We start from the raw sequence: 18,012 nt of genomic DNA, 5'->3' as shown, positions 1-18,012 counted from the left end.
GCTTGCTGCTTCTCTAAGTTTATGCACATGCTCATGACAACTGTAGCAACGCAAATCGTACAGGGCACAGTGCGATAAAATGGCCCTCATCCAGCGATGGAATCAGTTCAATCAGATCAATCCTGGCCCTAAATCTGATCTGACTGCTATATTTGACGCCCGACGGCTGATTGACTGATCTGATTGCAGATATCTGTCAAGCCTTTCCCTAACGGGACTCCGATAAAGCTATTCCCAGGCCCTCGATAACTTGATTATTATTAGACTTTGATATTTCCGATCTCAACTGCCCTCTTGCTAATTTAATATTTTAGTAGCTATATTATCTTAATTATTAAGTTTTAAAGGTAATACTTTTAACTTATAATTATTAGCTTTATAATATTAAAGATTCTCTTAAGTCAGGTGCCCTAGTAACGGATCAACCCACTAACGGATCACCCCACTTTAAGCCGCGTTGACCACAACGCGTCTCCGACCACACGCGTTTCTTCCTTCCACAACACCTTATTGGGCAATTCAACCTCTTTGGGCTATTCAGCATGCCCAATTACACCCAAAATGACCTTCAATTGGCTATCCAAGAAGTTGCTGAAGGCACCTCAATACGCAAAGCAGCCAATCATCACAATATTCCCTATACAACCCTATACAGTCGGATCAATGGCAGAGAAACGCGTCACAAGGCTCACCAATGGCAGCAAAGGCTTTCTACACATCAGGAAACGGAGCTCTGTAATTGGCTTATTCTTCAAGACAAGCTGGGTATGGCTATGACTCATGCCTAGATCCGGAAGTTGGTTATTTCCATTTTGGGCGCAGCCGGCGATGACCGACCTCTCGGAAAACGCTGGATAGCCGGGTTTTTAAGCCGCAATCCACAAATAAAAACACTCAGAGCCAAGGGAATTGACTCAAAAAGGATAAATAGGGCCAATCTGTATGCTATTAGCAGGTTCTTTGATATATTGGACCAACTAGGTATCTGCAATATCCCTCCGCGTAACTGTTGGAATTGGGATGAAACTGGGATCTTTTAAGGGATCGGAACTAACGGGCTTGTACTTGGCCAATTAGAGCTACAATCAACTATTAAGAAATACCCGGGCAGCCTTTATTAGACTAGTATTCTTAAGGCTATTTCCGCAACTGGAAAGTACCTTAATCTATTAGTTATCTTTAAAGGTAAAAACCTATAACAGCAGTGGTTTCCAGAGGATATGGACTATCTGACTAATTGGAACTTTATATCATCTGAAAAGGGCTGGACTAGTGATATAATTAGCTTAGAATGGCTAAAAGAGATTTTTATTCTAGGATTAAAGATAGAAAGACCTAATGAGAAGCGACTTCTTATATTAGATGGCCACGGATCACACGTAACGCCCGATTTCATGCGTCTCTGTATAGCCAATTGAATCTAATTGGTCTATTTACCGCCATATACAAGCTATGTTCTTCAGCCTCTTGATATATCAGTCTTTGGGCTAATTAAGGCTGTATATCGAGCTGCGTTAACTCTAGCCAATCCCCTTGTTGATACCAGCCCAACAAGGAAAGAGACCTTCCTAAAGTGCTATTTTGAGGCTAGAAATACCGCCCTGACGGAAGCTAATGTAAAGGCTGGATGGAAAGGGTCAGGATTGTGGCTAATGGACTGAAATAAGGCATTGGGTAGTCGGTTTGTTATTGATGACCCCAATCAGACTATTACAGTCTAATCAGCTGATCCCTCGCCTCTAAGACTGAATTAGAGGTTGGAAAATAACCTATTTACAACCCCTAGTTATTTAAGGGATATACAGTTATTGGTGCGGTTATAAGGTCAACCTAGCTATAATAGCCCAACTACAAGATGGCTATTTCGAACTGTGGGTAAGGGTCTAGATACTCTAGGGATAAAAGTATTAAAGCTAGAGGAGGAAAATAGGGCTCTAAAGCAGCAATTAAGCTAATTGAAAAAGAGAAAAAAAGCAGCAGTTAAAAGAGACCTAAATAAGCTTTTTATTTCTATTTAAAATGTTAGAGCAATAAGAAGCCAGATAGAACCTTCTAAGTTAGAATATTTAGAATAAGTAGCTTTTACTAGAATTTTATTGGTTAATTTATAAATATTTAAAATCTTTAGTTTTTTTTTTATTTAAAAAATCTTTAAATTAACTAATTAGAATACTTAGTTATTATTTTATTTGTATTTAAAGTTAATAGGTAGGTCTATTAATTATATAAGTAGGGGTAATCTATTAGTAGGTTAATTTATTACTAGGGTAGTTAACTTATAGTTAGCTGCTATAGCTAGAATAGCTATAGTAGCTAAGAGAGTTTAGCTTTTTTATTTACTTACTATCTTATAAAATTATTAGCCTATTTAATATAGAATTTATAGTAATATAAGAGTTTTTTTTTTTTTATTAGAGTTTTATAGCTTAAGCTTCTAGCTTTTAAATTATTACTTAAATTAATTTAGCTTTTTTTATAGCTTCTATTACTATTATTAAAATTTTAAAAATAATAATAAGCTAAAAAAATCTTTAGATATTTTAAGATACTAATATTAATAATTAAAATAAACTTTAAAATTCTATTTAATATTAATAAGTTACTAACTTTAGTTAAATTATATCTTTTTAAAAAATAGCAATTTATAATTAGAATATAAAATAATAGCTATAGTAAAAAAAGAGAATTTTATAAAAAGAGTATAATAGTAATTAAGCTTAATTTAGATATTATTAATTAATATTCTTATATAAGCTCTCTTTTTTAATTATATATTAATAATTTCAATATTTATATAAGCTATTTTAATATACTCTAAAAAAGCAGTTTTATTATACTAATAAAACTAATAATATTAATATTAAATAGATTAATTAAGCTATACTTAAATTTATTTTTAAATTAATATTATAATTTAATTAGCTAACTTATTATAATAGAAGTTTTTAAGATATTTAAGATATTTAAAAATATATTTAATATTTATTTAAAGTAATTATAGCTATTTTTTACTATACTAACTACTATTTTAAGCTTTTACTTATATTATTATATAGTAAATAAGCTTAAAAGCTTATTAAATCTCTTTAAAAATCTACTAGTTATTAAAATATAAATAATTCTCAATTGAAATTTTTTAGATACTAGCTTTTTAAGTTCTAGACTATTTAAATAGATTTAAATTTAGATATACTTCTTTTAGGCCTTTTTAATTATTAAGTATATTAAATTCTATTTAGTAGTATTATTCTACTTTAATTTAAGCTTAGCTTTTAATAGCTTATTAATAGAGAAAATCTTAAGCTTCTAGCTAATTTCTTTTTTAATATCTACTTTCTTAAATACCTCTATTTATTATAAAAAAACTCTAATAAATTTAAAAATATTATAAAGCTTTTTAATTGGCCTCTTATATTATTAATATATAAGAGCTTATTTTTAATTATCTAGCTACTTTAAATAATTACTATTAAACTTAAAGATATTAATATTATTTTTATAGAAAAAGGCCTTAGCTATAAAATTTAAAATATAGCTAAAGTATCTTATTTATTAATATTTAATATTATTAAACTTAAATCTCAAGTTTAAATAAGAATATAATACTACTAAATAAATAGATATTATTAAAGATATTATTATATATACTAATATTAATCTAGCTTTTAATTCCCCAATTTTAAATAACCTTTTTAATTATTTTTATAATATTCTTATAATATTCTTATTATTATAGTCCTCTTAATATCTATATAAAGCTAGTAGCTAAATTTAATACTTAAGATTTTAATTAAAAAAATAGCTAATAATAATTATTATTTAGTTTTTTTTTATAGTCTTACTTAATATTATTAAATAAATTAAAGCTATATAATAATCTTAAATAATAGAAATAAATAATAAAAGCTATATTTAATATTAAAAAAATAGTAGCTAAATAATAAGATTATTACTTATTAATCTCTACTTAAAGCTTTTATTTAACTTCTTTAACTTTAATTTTATTATTTATAATTAATAATTTTACTATTTATAATTAATAACCTTAAGATAATAATTTTATTTTAAGTAAAAAGATATAAAAAAGATATCTTTTATTATTAAAAAGCTAACTTCTCTTTTAATACTTATTTCTTATTTTATAATAACTAATTTTAAATATAATAAATTTTATTTAAAAAGCTCTTACTACTAATAATCTATTATATTTATATTATATAAATAATATTTAATATAATCTTAAATTCTCTTAAAATTAAAGAATAAATTAAAAAAATAAAAGCTAAATTTCCTCTTAAGCTTTTTTAGAAAGAAAATCTATTTAAGCTATTATTATACTATCTATAATATTTAAATAGAAGATAATAAATTATATTAGCTATTTTTAAATACTATTTGCTTCTTTATAATAAAAATAGAATTAATAGATAAGAAAATTAAATTCTTAGTAGAATCTTATTCTATATATCTAAATAGAAATAGCTATATTTTATAACTTAGTAAAAATATTAATAATATTAATTTAAGAAGTTAAGTTTTCCTCTAGAATATTACGGGGCTTAATATAACTTTTAATTCCAGGAGCTATTATATTATATTAAGTTAATATAGATACTAGCTATATAAGATACTAGCTAGAAAGGGGGATTTAAATAACTTAGGTTATTATAGGCATTGGGGATTTTAAGGTATTTTAGCTTTATTTATTAAGGTTAGAGTTAAAAAAGTTAAATAGAATTCTAGTAGAAAAGAAAAAAGCAGCTTAAAACTTAAAACTTAAGTTTTAGTAACTATAATATATATATAATAAAAATATAGTAAATTTAAATACTAGGTTTTCTTATTAAGGGATAATAATAATTATTACTAGTTAATTTAAAGATATTTAGTAATTAAAGCTAATATATATTAATATAATAACTTTATCTAGCTTACTTTTAATAGTAGCTTTTATTAATTAGTAAACTTTTTTAAGGTTTTTTATTAGAGTATAATATTTTAAGAAGATATTTTAAGTTAATTTAAAATTAAATTAAAAGAGTATTATATTTAAAAATAGATTATTAAATATAAAAAAAAGAAGATTTAAATTTATAATATAATTAATAGCTAGATTATAAATTAGAGTTATCTAGACTTTTATTATTATTAAATTAGCTAGTTATTTTACTATTATAATTTCTTAAAGTTTTAAAATTATTAGAAATATTTTTTTTATTAAAGTTTTCTTAAATAAAATACTTCTTATAAAGATATCTTAAAAATAAGAATATTAATTATATAATAAAAAACTATAGCTTATTATATTAGCTATAAATTTTATAAAATTATATAATACTCTTTATATTATTATTAAGTTCTAGCTTTATAAAAAAAAATCCCGATAAGTTATAATCTAGCTATAATAACTCTTAAAATACTTTTAGTTAAAATATAACTTAAAGATAAAATATTAGCTTTTCTAAATAATATTTAAAAGATTAAAAATACTTAAAAAGCCTATAAAATTAATAGTAATTGCTACTTTAACCTACTTAATAAAGCTAAAAAGCTTAAAATATAAAAAAAATAAAAATATTAATAATAAAATATAATAGTTAAATCTAACCTAAGAGTATAAAGTAAGTCTAAGATATAGAATATATAATTAAGTAGATTAAAACATTATAGTAAGTAATATAAATTACAGTTTAATAATAGTAAAATAGTAAATTTAATATAACTAAGTATATTAATAGCTAAGAAGCTTAGAGATCTTATCTAAGGGACCTAAGGTTCTATTTATATATATCTAATCGGTGAGTCGATTAGAGGTCTAGGCGTTGTAATTAATAGTAATCTAGTTTGGATTAGTAGTAATCTATTCCGGATTACTAGTAATTATAGAAGGTAGAGCCCTGATTGTGCTGATATAGGATAACGTAAAAAAGTGGGTATAGTTATAGTTTTGCCAGTTGTAACCGCCTAGTCTCAACCTGGGCCATGATATAAAGCCTTATTAATTAGCTTTAGAGTTAGATATTATAATAGGAAGCAGTTAAGAGCTAGAAATAGCTTTATTAGAGTATTAAGAGCAGTAGCAGTAGTAGCAGCTTTTTAGAAGCTGTTAGTAGAATTAGAGATTTTATATTCCTACTAAATTCCCCTAGCAGGGGCCTGTAGCTATTACCTAGCTAAGGGATTCGAGCTAGAATCTATAGGCAGGGGTTATTGCTAGGCTCTCAGCCCCCCTAATTAAGACTTATATTAAAATCAAAAATTACAGAGTCATATAGTCCGGCCCCGGAATAATATATATTCCGGGTTGTGAAGGCATTCAGATATTTGCAGTCAAAGAATAACTAGATCTAATCTGACTGATCTGAAAGATTCGCCGATCTGATTTGTTTGACTGAATCTGTCTGTTTTAATCTGCAGATAGCTTGAACTGATGCCATCGCTGGCCTCATCCCTCCGGGGTTTGTCATGGGATACTGGAAACTGCAATACTCTGCAGCCTGGCATTTCTATCTCAGTCTTTGGGGTAACTGTGACAGGCGAGCATTTAATATGTCGATTTGCTTCATCTGTACTACCCCGAATACTGACATATCAAAGGCTGTCGTTGTTGATACAGCGTCCTGTACCATTGTCGGCAAAGGCCTGTGGGCATGACTTGAATATTTTGGAATAAGCCGGACCAGCTGCAGCACAGTTAGTAAACACTACAAACAGCATGCGTTTGTCTAGTGGATTTCGTACTTCTCCAAACATAACAGGGGCTACCCAACACCGTCCCCCATGCCTCGGCCAGTACGGAAGGAAGATCGCTTAGCTTCGGGCGGTAACCAGCATCACGCAGCATATTGATGAGCTGCGTTACGATGGCCTCCTCCGACTCATCCGCAGCAGGTGCCTGGGGTTCGTTGAAGCGACTTGTCCAGAGACACAGAAGAGCACAAAGTATTGAAACAAGCGGGACGTGCTCAGCGCTCCAGTAGGGCGGGCCGATTCGTGCAGTGTACTGCGGCCCTTTCTCAAAAGGGACCCGAAGTGCCTCCACGCAGTATTTCATAACATGAGTCATCTCTGACGATCGAGGGAACCGGTTTCTTAAACTCCACATGGCGCGAGCGGTGGCTTCTGGTGCTGTATCAAGCTCGCCGAGTTGGTGGCTCAAGGTGCGGAGAGGATAGACAAGCTCGACACTGATGTGGTGATACAAGGCCAGCGAGTCGAGCTTGAGCGGAGACACGTCGAGCTGGGGGCCATCCAGTATCGGACTTGGGAGTTTGTCAGGTCTTGAATGAAAACATGTATCCCATGTGCGGAGCATTCGATGTATGTTATTCTTCCAGCTGCCGTGGTCATCATCTGGACTCCTGTATGAATGGCTAGCCCCTTGCCAGCATTCGACGTAGAGAGCAGTGATCAAGATCCGTAACTGGAAAGGACTAAAGTCAAACTGTTGCCCTTTGGAAAGTAGGGAAAGGGCCTGTCCCAGTGTCATGGAGCCCTTTGATGCTGTTGATGAAACATCGTCGGTGTGGGTCCGGTCTTGGGCCCATGCATCTTCTGAAGATGGCAGTTCAACTGACAAGCAGTCGTGGTTGAATAGGAAAGGATTGTATCCCAGAGACGAACTAAACGCGGCAGATATCAGGTAAACGGAAAAGAAAAGCCTAGAAATGTCAGCTTGTATGCATGTAAAAAATGGCTGGCACCTACCTTTTGATATCCTCATATGCATGATGTTTTTGTGACGAGTCTCTCAACTTGATCGCGTCCCTCTCAGCATTTCTCAGCAGCCACTTGGCGTCCTTTTGCGACAATTGATTAGCCAATAATCACAATGTGCAACAGCAATGTCTTGAAGAATTTACCTCGGCGACTGAGCCTTGCAAAACATTCGCGTACTTGAAGCCTCGTGCGTCTCCGCTCCATGCCGCGAATATCATGTTCAAAAGCCGAGCTTGAATGAGCTCCAGCGGAGTCTTGGATTCCGAATAAGCCGTCTCTTCTTCAAAATGCTTCAATAGGCGCTTCGAGATGCAGTGCAAGTAGAATGCAGTTTCGTGGTCGGCCGCATATAATGCTCCGGTGGATGCTACTGCGACTGCCAATGCGGGGTCCACAGCCCAGATATCAAAGGCTGTTCGCTGCAGGAATGGGAGATGCGGGCTGTAGTACTGGAAGTACAAATCTACGTATCGAGTGAATGCGTTGTTCGTTGGAAGCGAGTCGACGTCGTTGATGAATGACGGATAGAGGGAGTGTAATTTTTTTGCATATGACATTTGTGGATCAACATCGGCGAGCCTGCTTTCTTCCGGTAGTGTTCTCGTGGTTATCTGGTTGTTTGAGGTGACAGATCTCCCTTCGCTGCGGGCACCCTCGGGTAGAGTATCAATGCCTTGTAAAAGTTCCTGAGACGCATGTGCATCTGCTCTTGGAGGTGCCGAGGAAAACAACAAATCGTCGAGCAAACGGCGCACGCCCTTGTCGTTCGCAGTTGGGGCAAGTGAGGGATTCGCAAGGTCCGGAGGCGGAATACCGATGGAGTCGTAGACGGCCTGGAAGTTGGGGTCAAAAAGGGCAGTGTCAAGCACCATAAAGTTTGCCACGTCCACGTCAGACGGAAAACGGTTCTCTCCAATACCATGATGTTCCTCGGTCCAAGACATGTCCAAGTCGGGAGAGCTGTCAGTCTGGTTATCGTTGGAATCGGCTGCAAATCTCGGAGGCGATCGAGGTCCATTGGCTTCTACAGCAGTGTCGCCGAATGGGCTGTGATTAGTACCGGCAGAAGGTGGCCCTGGTGACCATCTCCGTACTCGAGGCTGGGCAATGCTAATGGGAGCGCTTTCGTCAATGAGGTTCGCTGTATTTCCGATGCTTCCGCTTAACTCCGGGATGCTGGGAGTCGGGCTGATGGCTATAATCGCACGTCAGGAGGATGAAGGTCGCAAGTGAAAGCCAAAGCATACCGTCGTCCAAAGAGGCCGAGGTTCCTCTCCGTGCTGCTGGTTGAGGAGGCATACGGCTTGTTGCTTCGACTGTTGGGGATTTGCTTCGGGGTGCCGCGTCGGCAGCTGTTATTGTGGCCGACTCGTATGCCGCGCTTTCGAGACCTTCCGAGTCGGGATGGAAGGACTTCATGTGTCGCGAGAGGATGTCACTGCGAACAAAGGCTCTTCCGCAGTAGGGGCATCGAAACGGGCGCTCTTTGGTGTCTGGCAACCATGACGATGAGACGTCAGAGAAGGTGGGGATTTCAGATCAATGGGGAAGCGGCTTACGGACTCTTTCGTGTCGCTTGAGATGCTCCGAGCGCGAAAAGGATCGGCGACAGGTGGAGCACACGAAGCGTCGGATATTGTCATGCCTAGAAGCGCGCTGAGGGCCGTTGGGCTCGTGTTGAGGCCTGTGTACTGAGATTTCGGAGTTCATAACGGGGGGAGGGAGCAATATTTCTGTGACGATAAAAAGTGAAGAGGTTCGGGACAATGCAAGGACGAAGGGGAAAGAATTAACTTAGGGGGCACATGGTTGGAAATCTGGGGACTGGAGTAGGTAAATGCGGGGAAGCAGGACGCTAGTGCAGACTAATGCCATGTCAGAATAAGGTGGAAATGTTGGTAAGCTGGGGTGGCACTTGGATGACTTGATTGTGTGTATGATAGATATAGCAAGAATGTCCTTTCGCTGCAACTACTAGTACTCAAGTATTTATATTATGAATAAATGTAAACTCGTCGGCTTCGTCACGGAGTTCGCGCATAGTCCACTTCTTCCTGTCAGAGTCACCGTGGAAGCGGACACGGCACTCCTTCCGGGATTGCTCTCGACCGACCACAACCCAGGGAGAGTCGTAACCGGCGGCACATGTATGTTTGCGGTAGAGGCGTTGCCTTGACCCTTCCTCTCCATATCTTGGCGGCCATGGTCGCAGATCCCCGAGACCTTCTTGAACCTGCCGTTGTGCGCCATGGTGCTTGACCGCTGGAGCGACGAGGGTCTCTTAATCGCTTCGGGCACTAATAGTATAACTAAAATACTACGTCACCAGACATTTGCAACAGTGAAGACGGCAAATATTAGCCACGGCGTCTCTTCCTTCTTTTTCTCCTTCTTTTTTGCGCAGGGTCATGTGGATTGACTTGACTTGATTGAGACTGCTCGTAATGTAAGGAATGAACTATTCTGCGACTACCATGGCAAGCATTTGTCGGCTCGAAGCTAATGTATTCACCCTACCTTTGTTCGATGCTTTTATTTTTCCTCATTCCCTTTGCTTTGCCACATGAACCGAGCTCAGTAGGGCTCTCGGAGTAATCCACAGCTCCGTGTCCCGCTGCCCCGGACTACAGAGTTTCCATCCTCCAGCCATCAAGAATGAGGGGTACTTAAGTTAAGTGCGAAAGCGTCCAAGTGCGGAATCCCGTCCCTCGACTGTGTCAGTCCTTGGTGTACACACCAGCGAGGTATCAGGTCGCTCGAGAAGAAGCGGGCCAGGGACCGTCGCGCCCAGCAGAACCAGCGCAACAAGCGGTTGATAGAGATGACTTCGCTCGAGCGACAGCTGGCTGCTTACAAGCAGCACTGCGAGTCCAGCGGCCCTGTTGCTTTCCACTATGACAGCTTGCTGCCATGGGACCTAGTATATATAAAAGCTGGCTAAATTATTAGGTTAAATATTCTAATTCTTTTCCAGCTACTTCCTTATCTAAATATATCAAGCATCCTCTTCCAAAACATACACCTCAACCTCTGCAATACCAGTGCGAGCAGGGAGGGAGGCCGGGATGGGAAAATCACCATAGTCGGGATCCTCATTGTGCATCACCATCGCCTCTCCGCCCTTAATCTGGTCGCCATTCCAAATACGCCCGACGCGGAGCTTGCCATCCTCACCGGTTTCCAGTTCCTTCGCCGTCAGGATGCCGGTGAACCCGGCCCCCTTCTTCAAGCTCTTAAACCTCGCGTCGAACCCAAACCCGACGAGCAGGAACTTGTTTTCTTCAAGCTTGACGACGAGGCCTCCGCCCGAGCCCGGCTTGCCAAAGACAGAGGCTCGCTCGATGGTAACCTGCATGTCTCCAAAGACCTTGGACCACGTCTTCTCCTTCCTAGGGGGATCCTCCAGCTCATCGAAGAAGAAGCCGAAGCGATCTGTGGCGGACGCCTTCGCGACGATATCCTTGACTCGGTTCAGGACCACAAACTCGCGCCCCACGGCTGTCGGGTCAATCTCAATGGCAAACGGGCTGACTCCTATCGCGCCGTACGTTCCGTACGACAGCCACATCCTGCGGGCGCCCTCGGGATCGCGTCGCTGCTCTGGGATGAAGAGAGGGTCGTCTTTGTAGAGGTAGTCCTTGCACGTCATCTCATAGTCCTGGAAGTAAATGTCGGGAGAAATGAAGTCCAAAGAGGGGGTGTCGAAGCGCCAGATATCGAGGACGTGTGTGCAGGGGCCGCCCGAGGGGTATTGTCCCGGTACTGCGCCTCCGGCCACCTCGTCTGAAGTTGCTACTGAGGCGGGAGTCGAAGGATCCAGACATTCCGGTCCGTCGACGATGAGCCAGGCATTGGCGTATAGCGGAAGCGGGTAAGCCGCCTTGCCGGCCGCCGCCACTTTGTTGACGTAGCGGGAGATGTGGAACGCCATGAACATCTCATCGGCGGGGGCTCCAACCCCGAAGACTTCCTCCCAAGAGTGGTGCTTTCCGCTCTTGTGAATAGTAGGGAAGCGCTTTGCGAACTGCGGGTGGGGGTTCTCAGCCAGATGGGCAAGCAGAGCTTCCGGTACGGGCTCCTCCCACGCCGCCTCAGCCAGAGGAGACCTGTCTCTAGAATCGCCGAGGATGCCCGTCTCATTTTCCACCTGAACCATAAGCACGGTAGAATAGTCGCCGTCGAACTCCTTGAGATGAGCCAGCAGCATGCCGAAAGCCTTTGCATCGGCATCGGCGCACTCTGTGGATAGTGGCGAGATGATGTCGAGGATCTTCCGGTTGCCGTCTGCATCGACGGCTCTTACACGTGGGAAACGCTTCGAGTTCGTCTTCACCCAGGGAGGGACATACGTGCTGACTGCATTCTTCCAAGTTCCAAACCACAGTAGCACAAGATGCATTCCGTGCTCTCGCGCGCCGAGAATAACCTTATCTAGTTCCGAAAAGTCGAATTCTCCTTCGAAAGGCTCGACGTGCGCCCAAGAGACGCCGCCGAGCAGGGTGTTGACGCCGTGCTGGACCATGCGTGGCCATACCTCGGCCATGTAGCTGGCTGAGCTGAGGTTTGAGTTGTGCAGCTCGCCGGCGAGCATGAGGAAGGGCTCGCCGTTGACGATGAGCTTTGTGCCATTTTCTGCATCGCGCCGGAGGTGGGGGTGAGACGGGGTGTTGGGAGCCATTGTTGGAACTTGGAAGACGTCTAGCGGATGGCGGAAGATGATGAGTGCGCTACGACGCTGGGTGATGGTAGCACTTGAGAACAGCAAGGAGGCGCTGGAGCTTCACAGTCTTATAGAAGACGTTGCCAACATCTAGCGGATGAGCCTTCCGAGAAGAACCGTCATGGCTCAACCCCGCTGTACGTAGAGTGGTTTCGTCGCTTGATGAGCATTTCCAAGGGCTCCCCTTTCCCTCACGCACCGAGTTGATTAGCCCGTTGTCTATCCTTGGCATGGTCCACTGTTGGCTCAAGCTGGGGCGATTTTGCCGTTAGTTCAGACTCAACGTGGGCCGAAAGAAGGCGAGGAAGGGAAGTAATTGACCGAGTGAGCGGAGGTGGCGTTGATGCCGGGCAAATGACAGATATATCTGGATATATATTGATGCCTCGGCGAAAAGCCTGTGCGTTTCCGGGCAAATAAGCGGCGGGGCTCTGGCTCTCTTCGGAGTCAGTCTTCGGAGTCAGTCAGTCTTCGGAGCGAGCTGTCGCTTGTTGATACCCGGTCGGGGAAGCCACTCGCGGGGCTGGCGGCGCCAACTGCTTTTCCCATGTCCACAACCATGCCGATCACAGGAGTTTCAATCGCCTGGGCGACCTGAGTAGCGTAGCATTGAAGCGCTGATGGCCATGCTGTCGAATCTGGCAACAATGTATGGCTCACCGCAGTGCCTGAACTTGTCCCGGCACTCAATGTCTCGTTTACTACTATATCACTGCAAGCCAGATTGCAACGGCGTGCTCAGTTGAGATAAAGCGCCGCTTCCCTAGTGCAGTTTCTGCGTCCGTCTCGCCCAAGATGCGATGAGAACATTGAGATACCACGAATCGAGTAGACGTATTGCGACTTGCTGGTTTTCTCAACTCTCTGCAAACATCGATCCAAACATCTTTCAAATTGAGGCGTACGAAGATGAGAAATTAGAGCAGAATGGTTCAGAGTGTAATATGGAAGACTGAAGGCTGCCGAGGGGATCACATCTTCGCCTAGTTACTAATGCATCGCAATACATTGGCATCCCGCAACAGCCACCTTTCCTCAACTACCGGGACATCTCATTGTCAAGCCCATCCGCTCCCTCCCGCCCCTTTGAAAGACTGCTCAGAGACCGGGAGAAGAAGCATCGAAGCCTTGCCGAGACTGAGTTTCAGGTCGGTATCAGAGCTCCTTGGTCTGCCCATCAGGAGCCGACTTCTCTGTGTGTTCTTCATGAACAAGCCCCTCGTCCTTGATGTCGTAGGTCCTCTCCAGCGCCTGCCTGCCATCGAAAATCATGCTGACCTCCTCCAGACTCAGACCACGCGTCTCTGGGAAGGTGAAGTAGATAACGGCCAGCCACACCATCAGCGCGCACACAAAGACAATATAGTACTTCCAACGGAGGTCCTCGAGCCCCACCGGGTTGACAAAGCCGTTAAATAACCCACTGCAGTACTGTGCAAGATTAAAGACGGTTAAACCCTTAGCACGAAGCGAATACGGCAATATCTCTAGTATGTATGCAATGGGGAGGGGGCTCATGGCGAAGTTGTAAAAGGTATAGAAGACGAACATCATGGCGACGATACCAATGCCAAGACCCTTCTCGAACTCGAGCTGTTGATTCCGTGCCGCGAGGCCGGTCCAAATAATAAATGCACACAGCATCCCGATAGTGGACGTTAGGAATAGGAATCGCCGGCTAAGGTGGTTAACGAGAGTTGCAGAACCCGCGGCGATAAAAAAGTTGTAGATCTGGAGGCCACCATTGATGAGGTTCTGGGTCTCGGGGTCGGTGATGCCAATACCTCGCAGAACGAGAGCTAGATATCCTGAGATAAGCTGATTGCCACACCACTGGATAATAAAACCGAGGATGCCGACGACGAAGAACCGGTGACGGTTTCCCTCTGTATAGGTGGAGGTATATTAGCGTTGTGTTCGAAACTTGAAGATGAAGATGTAGAACTTACTTGTCCGGAAGAATTGGAAGTACGAAGTGGACTTTTGTTCGCGCTCGAACTCGATGGCGCTGCTAATCTCGGCCATCTGAAGTCTGACGAGCTCGGTTGGTTCTTCAGTGCCGCTGTGGTACTTGCAAAGGATCCTGGTAGCTTTATCTATTTGATCGTTCGCGACGAGCCACCTTGGACTTTCCGGGACGAGATAAATCAAGGCTACCTGGAAAATAGAGACAAGTGCTTGTAAAAGAGAAGGGATTCGCCAACTCCAGCTGTTTGGTATTCTAAAGGTGCCATACGTTGCCCAGGCGGCAACAATAGCTCCAGTATACTATGTGAAACGTGTTAGTAACGCATGTAATGAAGAAGAATATGGAGGAAGAGCTGAAAAGTCGGCTTACTTACCCATTGGGTATTGTAGATGGCGGTGATGACGGGCCTATGCGTCGGATACGCCAGCTCTGCAAGGAGTGGTGCAGCAGCGGTCGCAACGAATCCTCCACCAAGGCCAATGAAGAAGCGGCCGGCAAGGAACATGCCAAAGTTCTGGGCTCCGCCTTGAACGGCCGCGCCAAGGATGATGATACTGGAACCCAGCAGAATCGGGGGCCGTCTGCCGTATTTATCGGCCATCCAGGGTGCAAGAGGCAGGGAAATAACGCCACCAATCGTCTGCATGTTCACTAGGACTCCGAGGAGAGAACCCGAGGGGTGATTGAAATCTAAGAGCGATGCTCGTGTCAGTGATCTGATACAGGCGGAGCATGAGCAGTTGAGCCTCACCCTCTTGCCAATGCGAGACTGTCTGGATTCCGTTGAGCATGCTGCCATCGAAGCCGCCGATATAACTCGTGAAAAACGGGATGAGAAGCATCAAATTCAGCTTCATGAGGTGGGGAACGCGCCACCAAGACTCCTTTGTGCAGAGTTGCATGAGCCGCAGCTCGCCATCCTCGTTAGTCGACATGGCACAATTGGTGCGAACCCGATGCTGAGGGTTGTGGTGTTGGGCAATTGAAGTGAGTGTCGAGAAAGACGAGGCTTTAGATGGTTGGAAGAGCAGAGGGAGGGCTCGAGAAACTGAGAAGTAAAGGCGATCGTCTATATATACTCGTGCAGTGGCGGCTTAGACTCTGGTCTGATTTCCAAAGACTTCCTATTCCCAGGTGTGCAGTGACATTCAGCGCCTCCCCCGCAAAAGCCTCGAGTCACGCACTCCGGATTACTTCCAGCCCCATGGGACCAGAATCACATGGTCTGGGGAAAGGAGCACTAACTCCTCAGGAGACCTCGTTCGAGACCAACAGCCCCGCGGAGTGCGGGATCCAATCGGGGGGCTCCTCGTAAGTTTCTGGCAGACTTCGAGGTCGATCTCGTTTGGCCGCTTCGGTCAAATACACTTGGTAAGAAATATCTCAGCTCTCACGGACTTTCCCCATTTACCCCATTTCCATAAGGAACTAAGTTAGTCCCCCTGTCTAGTCGCACCCCCGCTCCGCCCCCCGGGGTCACCCTTTTTTTGGTGCCTCGCCCGATGCTGTCGGGATATCTCAATGGCTTTTTTGCGTTCGGTGAAATTTCTTTCGTCAGAAGCAGCGTTATTGCCCGATCCTTTTTCATTGAAAATGGAAATGTCAAGAGACTATGCCTGTATCTTGCACACCGCAAATTACATCATCTAATCACACGATTCTCCACAAGTCGTGATCCGTAACCGCGGGAGTAAATCGCCGGACAATAGTAAAATCATACCACACGACATCGCTTCGGTCATGCTTGTGAATTTGGCCGAAGACGAAAAGGGAAGTGGAGTATGGGAGGACCGACGCCTCGGGATTATAGGAATCTCACCGTAACCCAGGAGGGTACGTGTTGGTATAAGAGAACACAAATGCCACTGCGTCGAACCTGACCTGGACTTTATGTCAAGCATACGCGCCTCCATCACCATGCAGCGATTCCAAGTCAACCCCGTCATTCCAGGCTTCGCCCCTGACCCTTCTGTTATCTATGTAGACAGCACCTACTTTCTTGTCAACTCTAGCTTTCACATTTTCCCTGGGCTGCCAGTGTATGCGTCGAAGGATTTGAAGACGTGGAAACAAATCGGTATGGCCACTTGCTCCTCTCCGGTCTCCGAATGCTGAAAATGTATGAAATCAAGGCAACGCACTAAATCGGCCCGGGCAACTCAAACTCCAACAGTCCTATACAAAGATCGTCGGCGAGGGCGAAGATATTGTTTGTTCGCAAGGTGGTCTCTACGCTCCCACCATCCGTTATCGCGAAGGCACGTTTTACATCGTCTGCACCAATGTAATACACACGCCGTCTCAGCCATCCAACAAAAATATGACCCAGAACTTCATTCTGTCCACGACCGACATCTGGGCCGATGAATGGAGCGAACCAATATTCTACGATTTTAATGCTATTGACACAAGCTTATTCTGGGACGATGATGGTAAAGTGTATGTGATTGGCGCCGCTGAGGCCTATCCCAACTCAAACATTTCCCAGTTCCAGATCGACCTGAAGACGGGAAAGATGCTCTCCGAATTAAAGGTTCTTTGGGAAGGCATCACCAGGGTATATACAGAAGGGCCCCATATGTATAAGAGGGATGGATGGTACTATCTTCTCGTCGCCGAAGGCGGCTGCTTTGCCGACCATCACACCATTATGGCCCGCTCAAGGAATATCTGGGGGCCGTATGAGTCCAACCCAGCCAACCCGGTACTGGGCAAGACGGATCCCAATGGATATATCCAGTATACCGGCCACGGAGACCTATTCCAGAACCCGTCCGGGCAGTGGTACTTTTTGTGCCTGGGTGTAAGGAAGGTCGCCGGTCACTTCATCATGGGGCGAGAGTCGTTCCTCACGACGGCTACCTGGCCCGTGGGCGAATTTACGGTTATCGATACGGTCCAACTGGATGTTCCACTCGCTACTGACCTGGTTCCGTGCTCGACGAATTGGCCTCAAAGAAGAAAGGCGGGACGTCCTGATATTAGTCTCGTCCACATCCGGGACCCTGTCCAGGAGGATTATGACTACGAGGGCGGACGCATCGCCTTGATACCTAGCAAGGCGGATATCTCGGTATACGATGAGCCGGTGACGTTCGTGGGAAAACGCCATAGGCTTCTCGACGGCTCTGCGTCCGCAACATTAGAAGTCACAGCTTTGACCGCTGTCGGTGGTTCCAGGCTCAAGACCGGACTGTGCTACTACAAGGATGAGCACCGCTTTATTCGCGTCTTTGTCGACGTCGACTCCAAGGAGGTTGTTCTAGAGACGGTCAACAAGGCCAAGTGCATCGAACGGAAGGAGGCTCGGAGACTGGAAAACCTGCGTGAAGGCATGAAAATCACTTTCGGGGTTGACTACACCGAGCTACAGTTCGTGTTCTGGTATTGCCTCGATGTGGGTGGTGTACAGAAGAAAGAGAGGTTCGCGCACATCGCTACTCTAGACATGACCGGACACGACTTTGTCGGCCCCATCATTGGGGTCTTTGCCATCGGCAACGAAAAGGTCAAGGTGAACTATTTAGGCCTAGAGATGGAAAGCTTCTGAGAAAATTATTTTTCTTCCATTGCCCATCAAAAGTTCATGTGTTGTTGCTCCAAC

The 18,012-nt window shown here is 43.0% G+C and overlaps 4 protein-coding genes across 4 annotated transcripts; 1 reads left to right on the top strand and 3 right to left on the bottom strand.

The window, feature by feature from the left end:
- Positions 1-6,591: 6,591 nt before the first annotated feature.
- Positions 6,592-9,429, bottom strand: BGZ61DRAFT_541706 (uncharacterized protein; the record flags this gene model as incomplete). The annotated part of the gene is made up of 6 exons (XM_046255077.1): positions 6,592-6,683; positions 6,742-7,661; positions 7,708-7,799; positions 7,863-8,914; positions 8,967-9,212; positions 9,279-9,429. 6 exons carry the CDS (start codon positions 9,427-9,429, stop codon positions 6,592-6,594), a joined length of 2,553 nt encoding a protein of 850 aa, XP_046093977.1.
- A 1,285-nt stretch (positions 9,430-10,714) lies between these two features.
- On the bottom strand, positions 10,715-12,397 carry BGZ61DRAFT_374349 (glycoside hydrolase superfamily; the record flags this gene model as incomplete). The annotated part of the gene is made up of 1 exon (XM_046242329.1): positions 10,715-12,397. The coding sequence occupies one exon, from the start codon at positions 12,395-12,397 to the stop codon at positions 10,715-10,717; it is 1,683 nt and encodes a 560-aa protein (XP_046093976.1).
- A 1,057-nt stretch (positions 12,398-13,454) lies between these two features.
- On the bottom strand, positions 13,455-15,310 carry BGZ61DRAFT_511074 (general substrate transporter; the record flags this gene model as incomplete). Its single annotated transcript, XM_046252096.1, has 4 exons — positions 13,455-14,325; positions 14,389-14,707; positions 14,782-15,098; positions 15,160-15,310. The coding sequence occupies 4 exons, from the start codon at positions 15,308-15,310 to the stop codon at positions 13,595-13,597; spliced, it is 1,518 nt and encodes a 505-aa protein (XP_046093975.1). The 3' UTR covers positions 13,455-13,594.
- A 1,015-nt stretch (positions 15,311-16,325) lies between these two features.
- Positions 16,326-17,958, top strand: BGZ61DRAFT_374382 (glycosyl hydrolase; the record flags this gene model as incomplete). Its single annotated transcript, XM_046242330.1, has 2 exons — positions 16,326-16,485; positions 16,541-17,958. The coding sequence occupies 2 exons, from the start codon at positions 16,326-16,328 to the stop codon at positions 17,956-17,958; spliced, it is 1,578 nt and encodes a 525-aa protein (XP_046093974.1).
- Between the last annotated feature and the right edge of the window lie 54 nt (positions 17,959-18,012).

Source organism: Ilyonectria robusta, assembly GCF_021365365.1.
Source record: "Ilyonectria robusta strain PMI_751 chromosome Unknown BGZ61scaffold_71, whole genome shotgun sequence".
NCBI lineage: Eukaryota > Fungi > Ascomycota > Sordariomycetes > Hypocreales > Nectriaceae > Ilyonectria > Ilyonectria robusta.
Note: the sequence above shows the minus strand (reverse complement) of the source record. Positions and strands in the feature narration are given on the sequence as shown.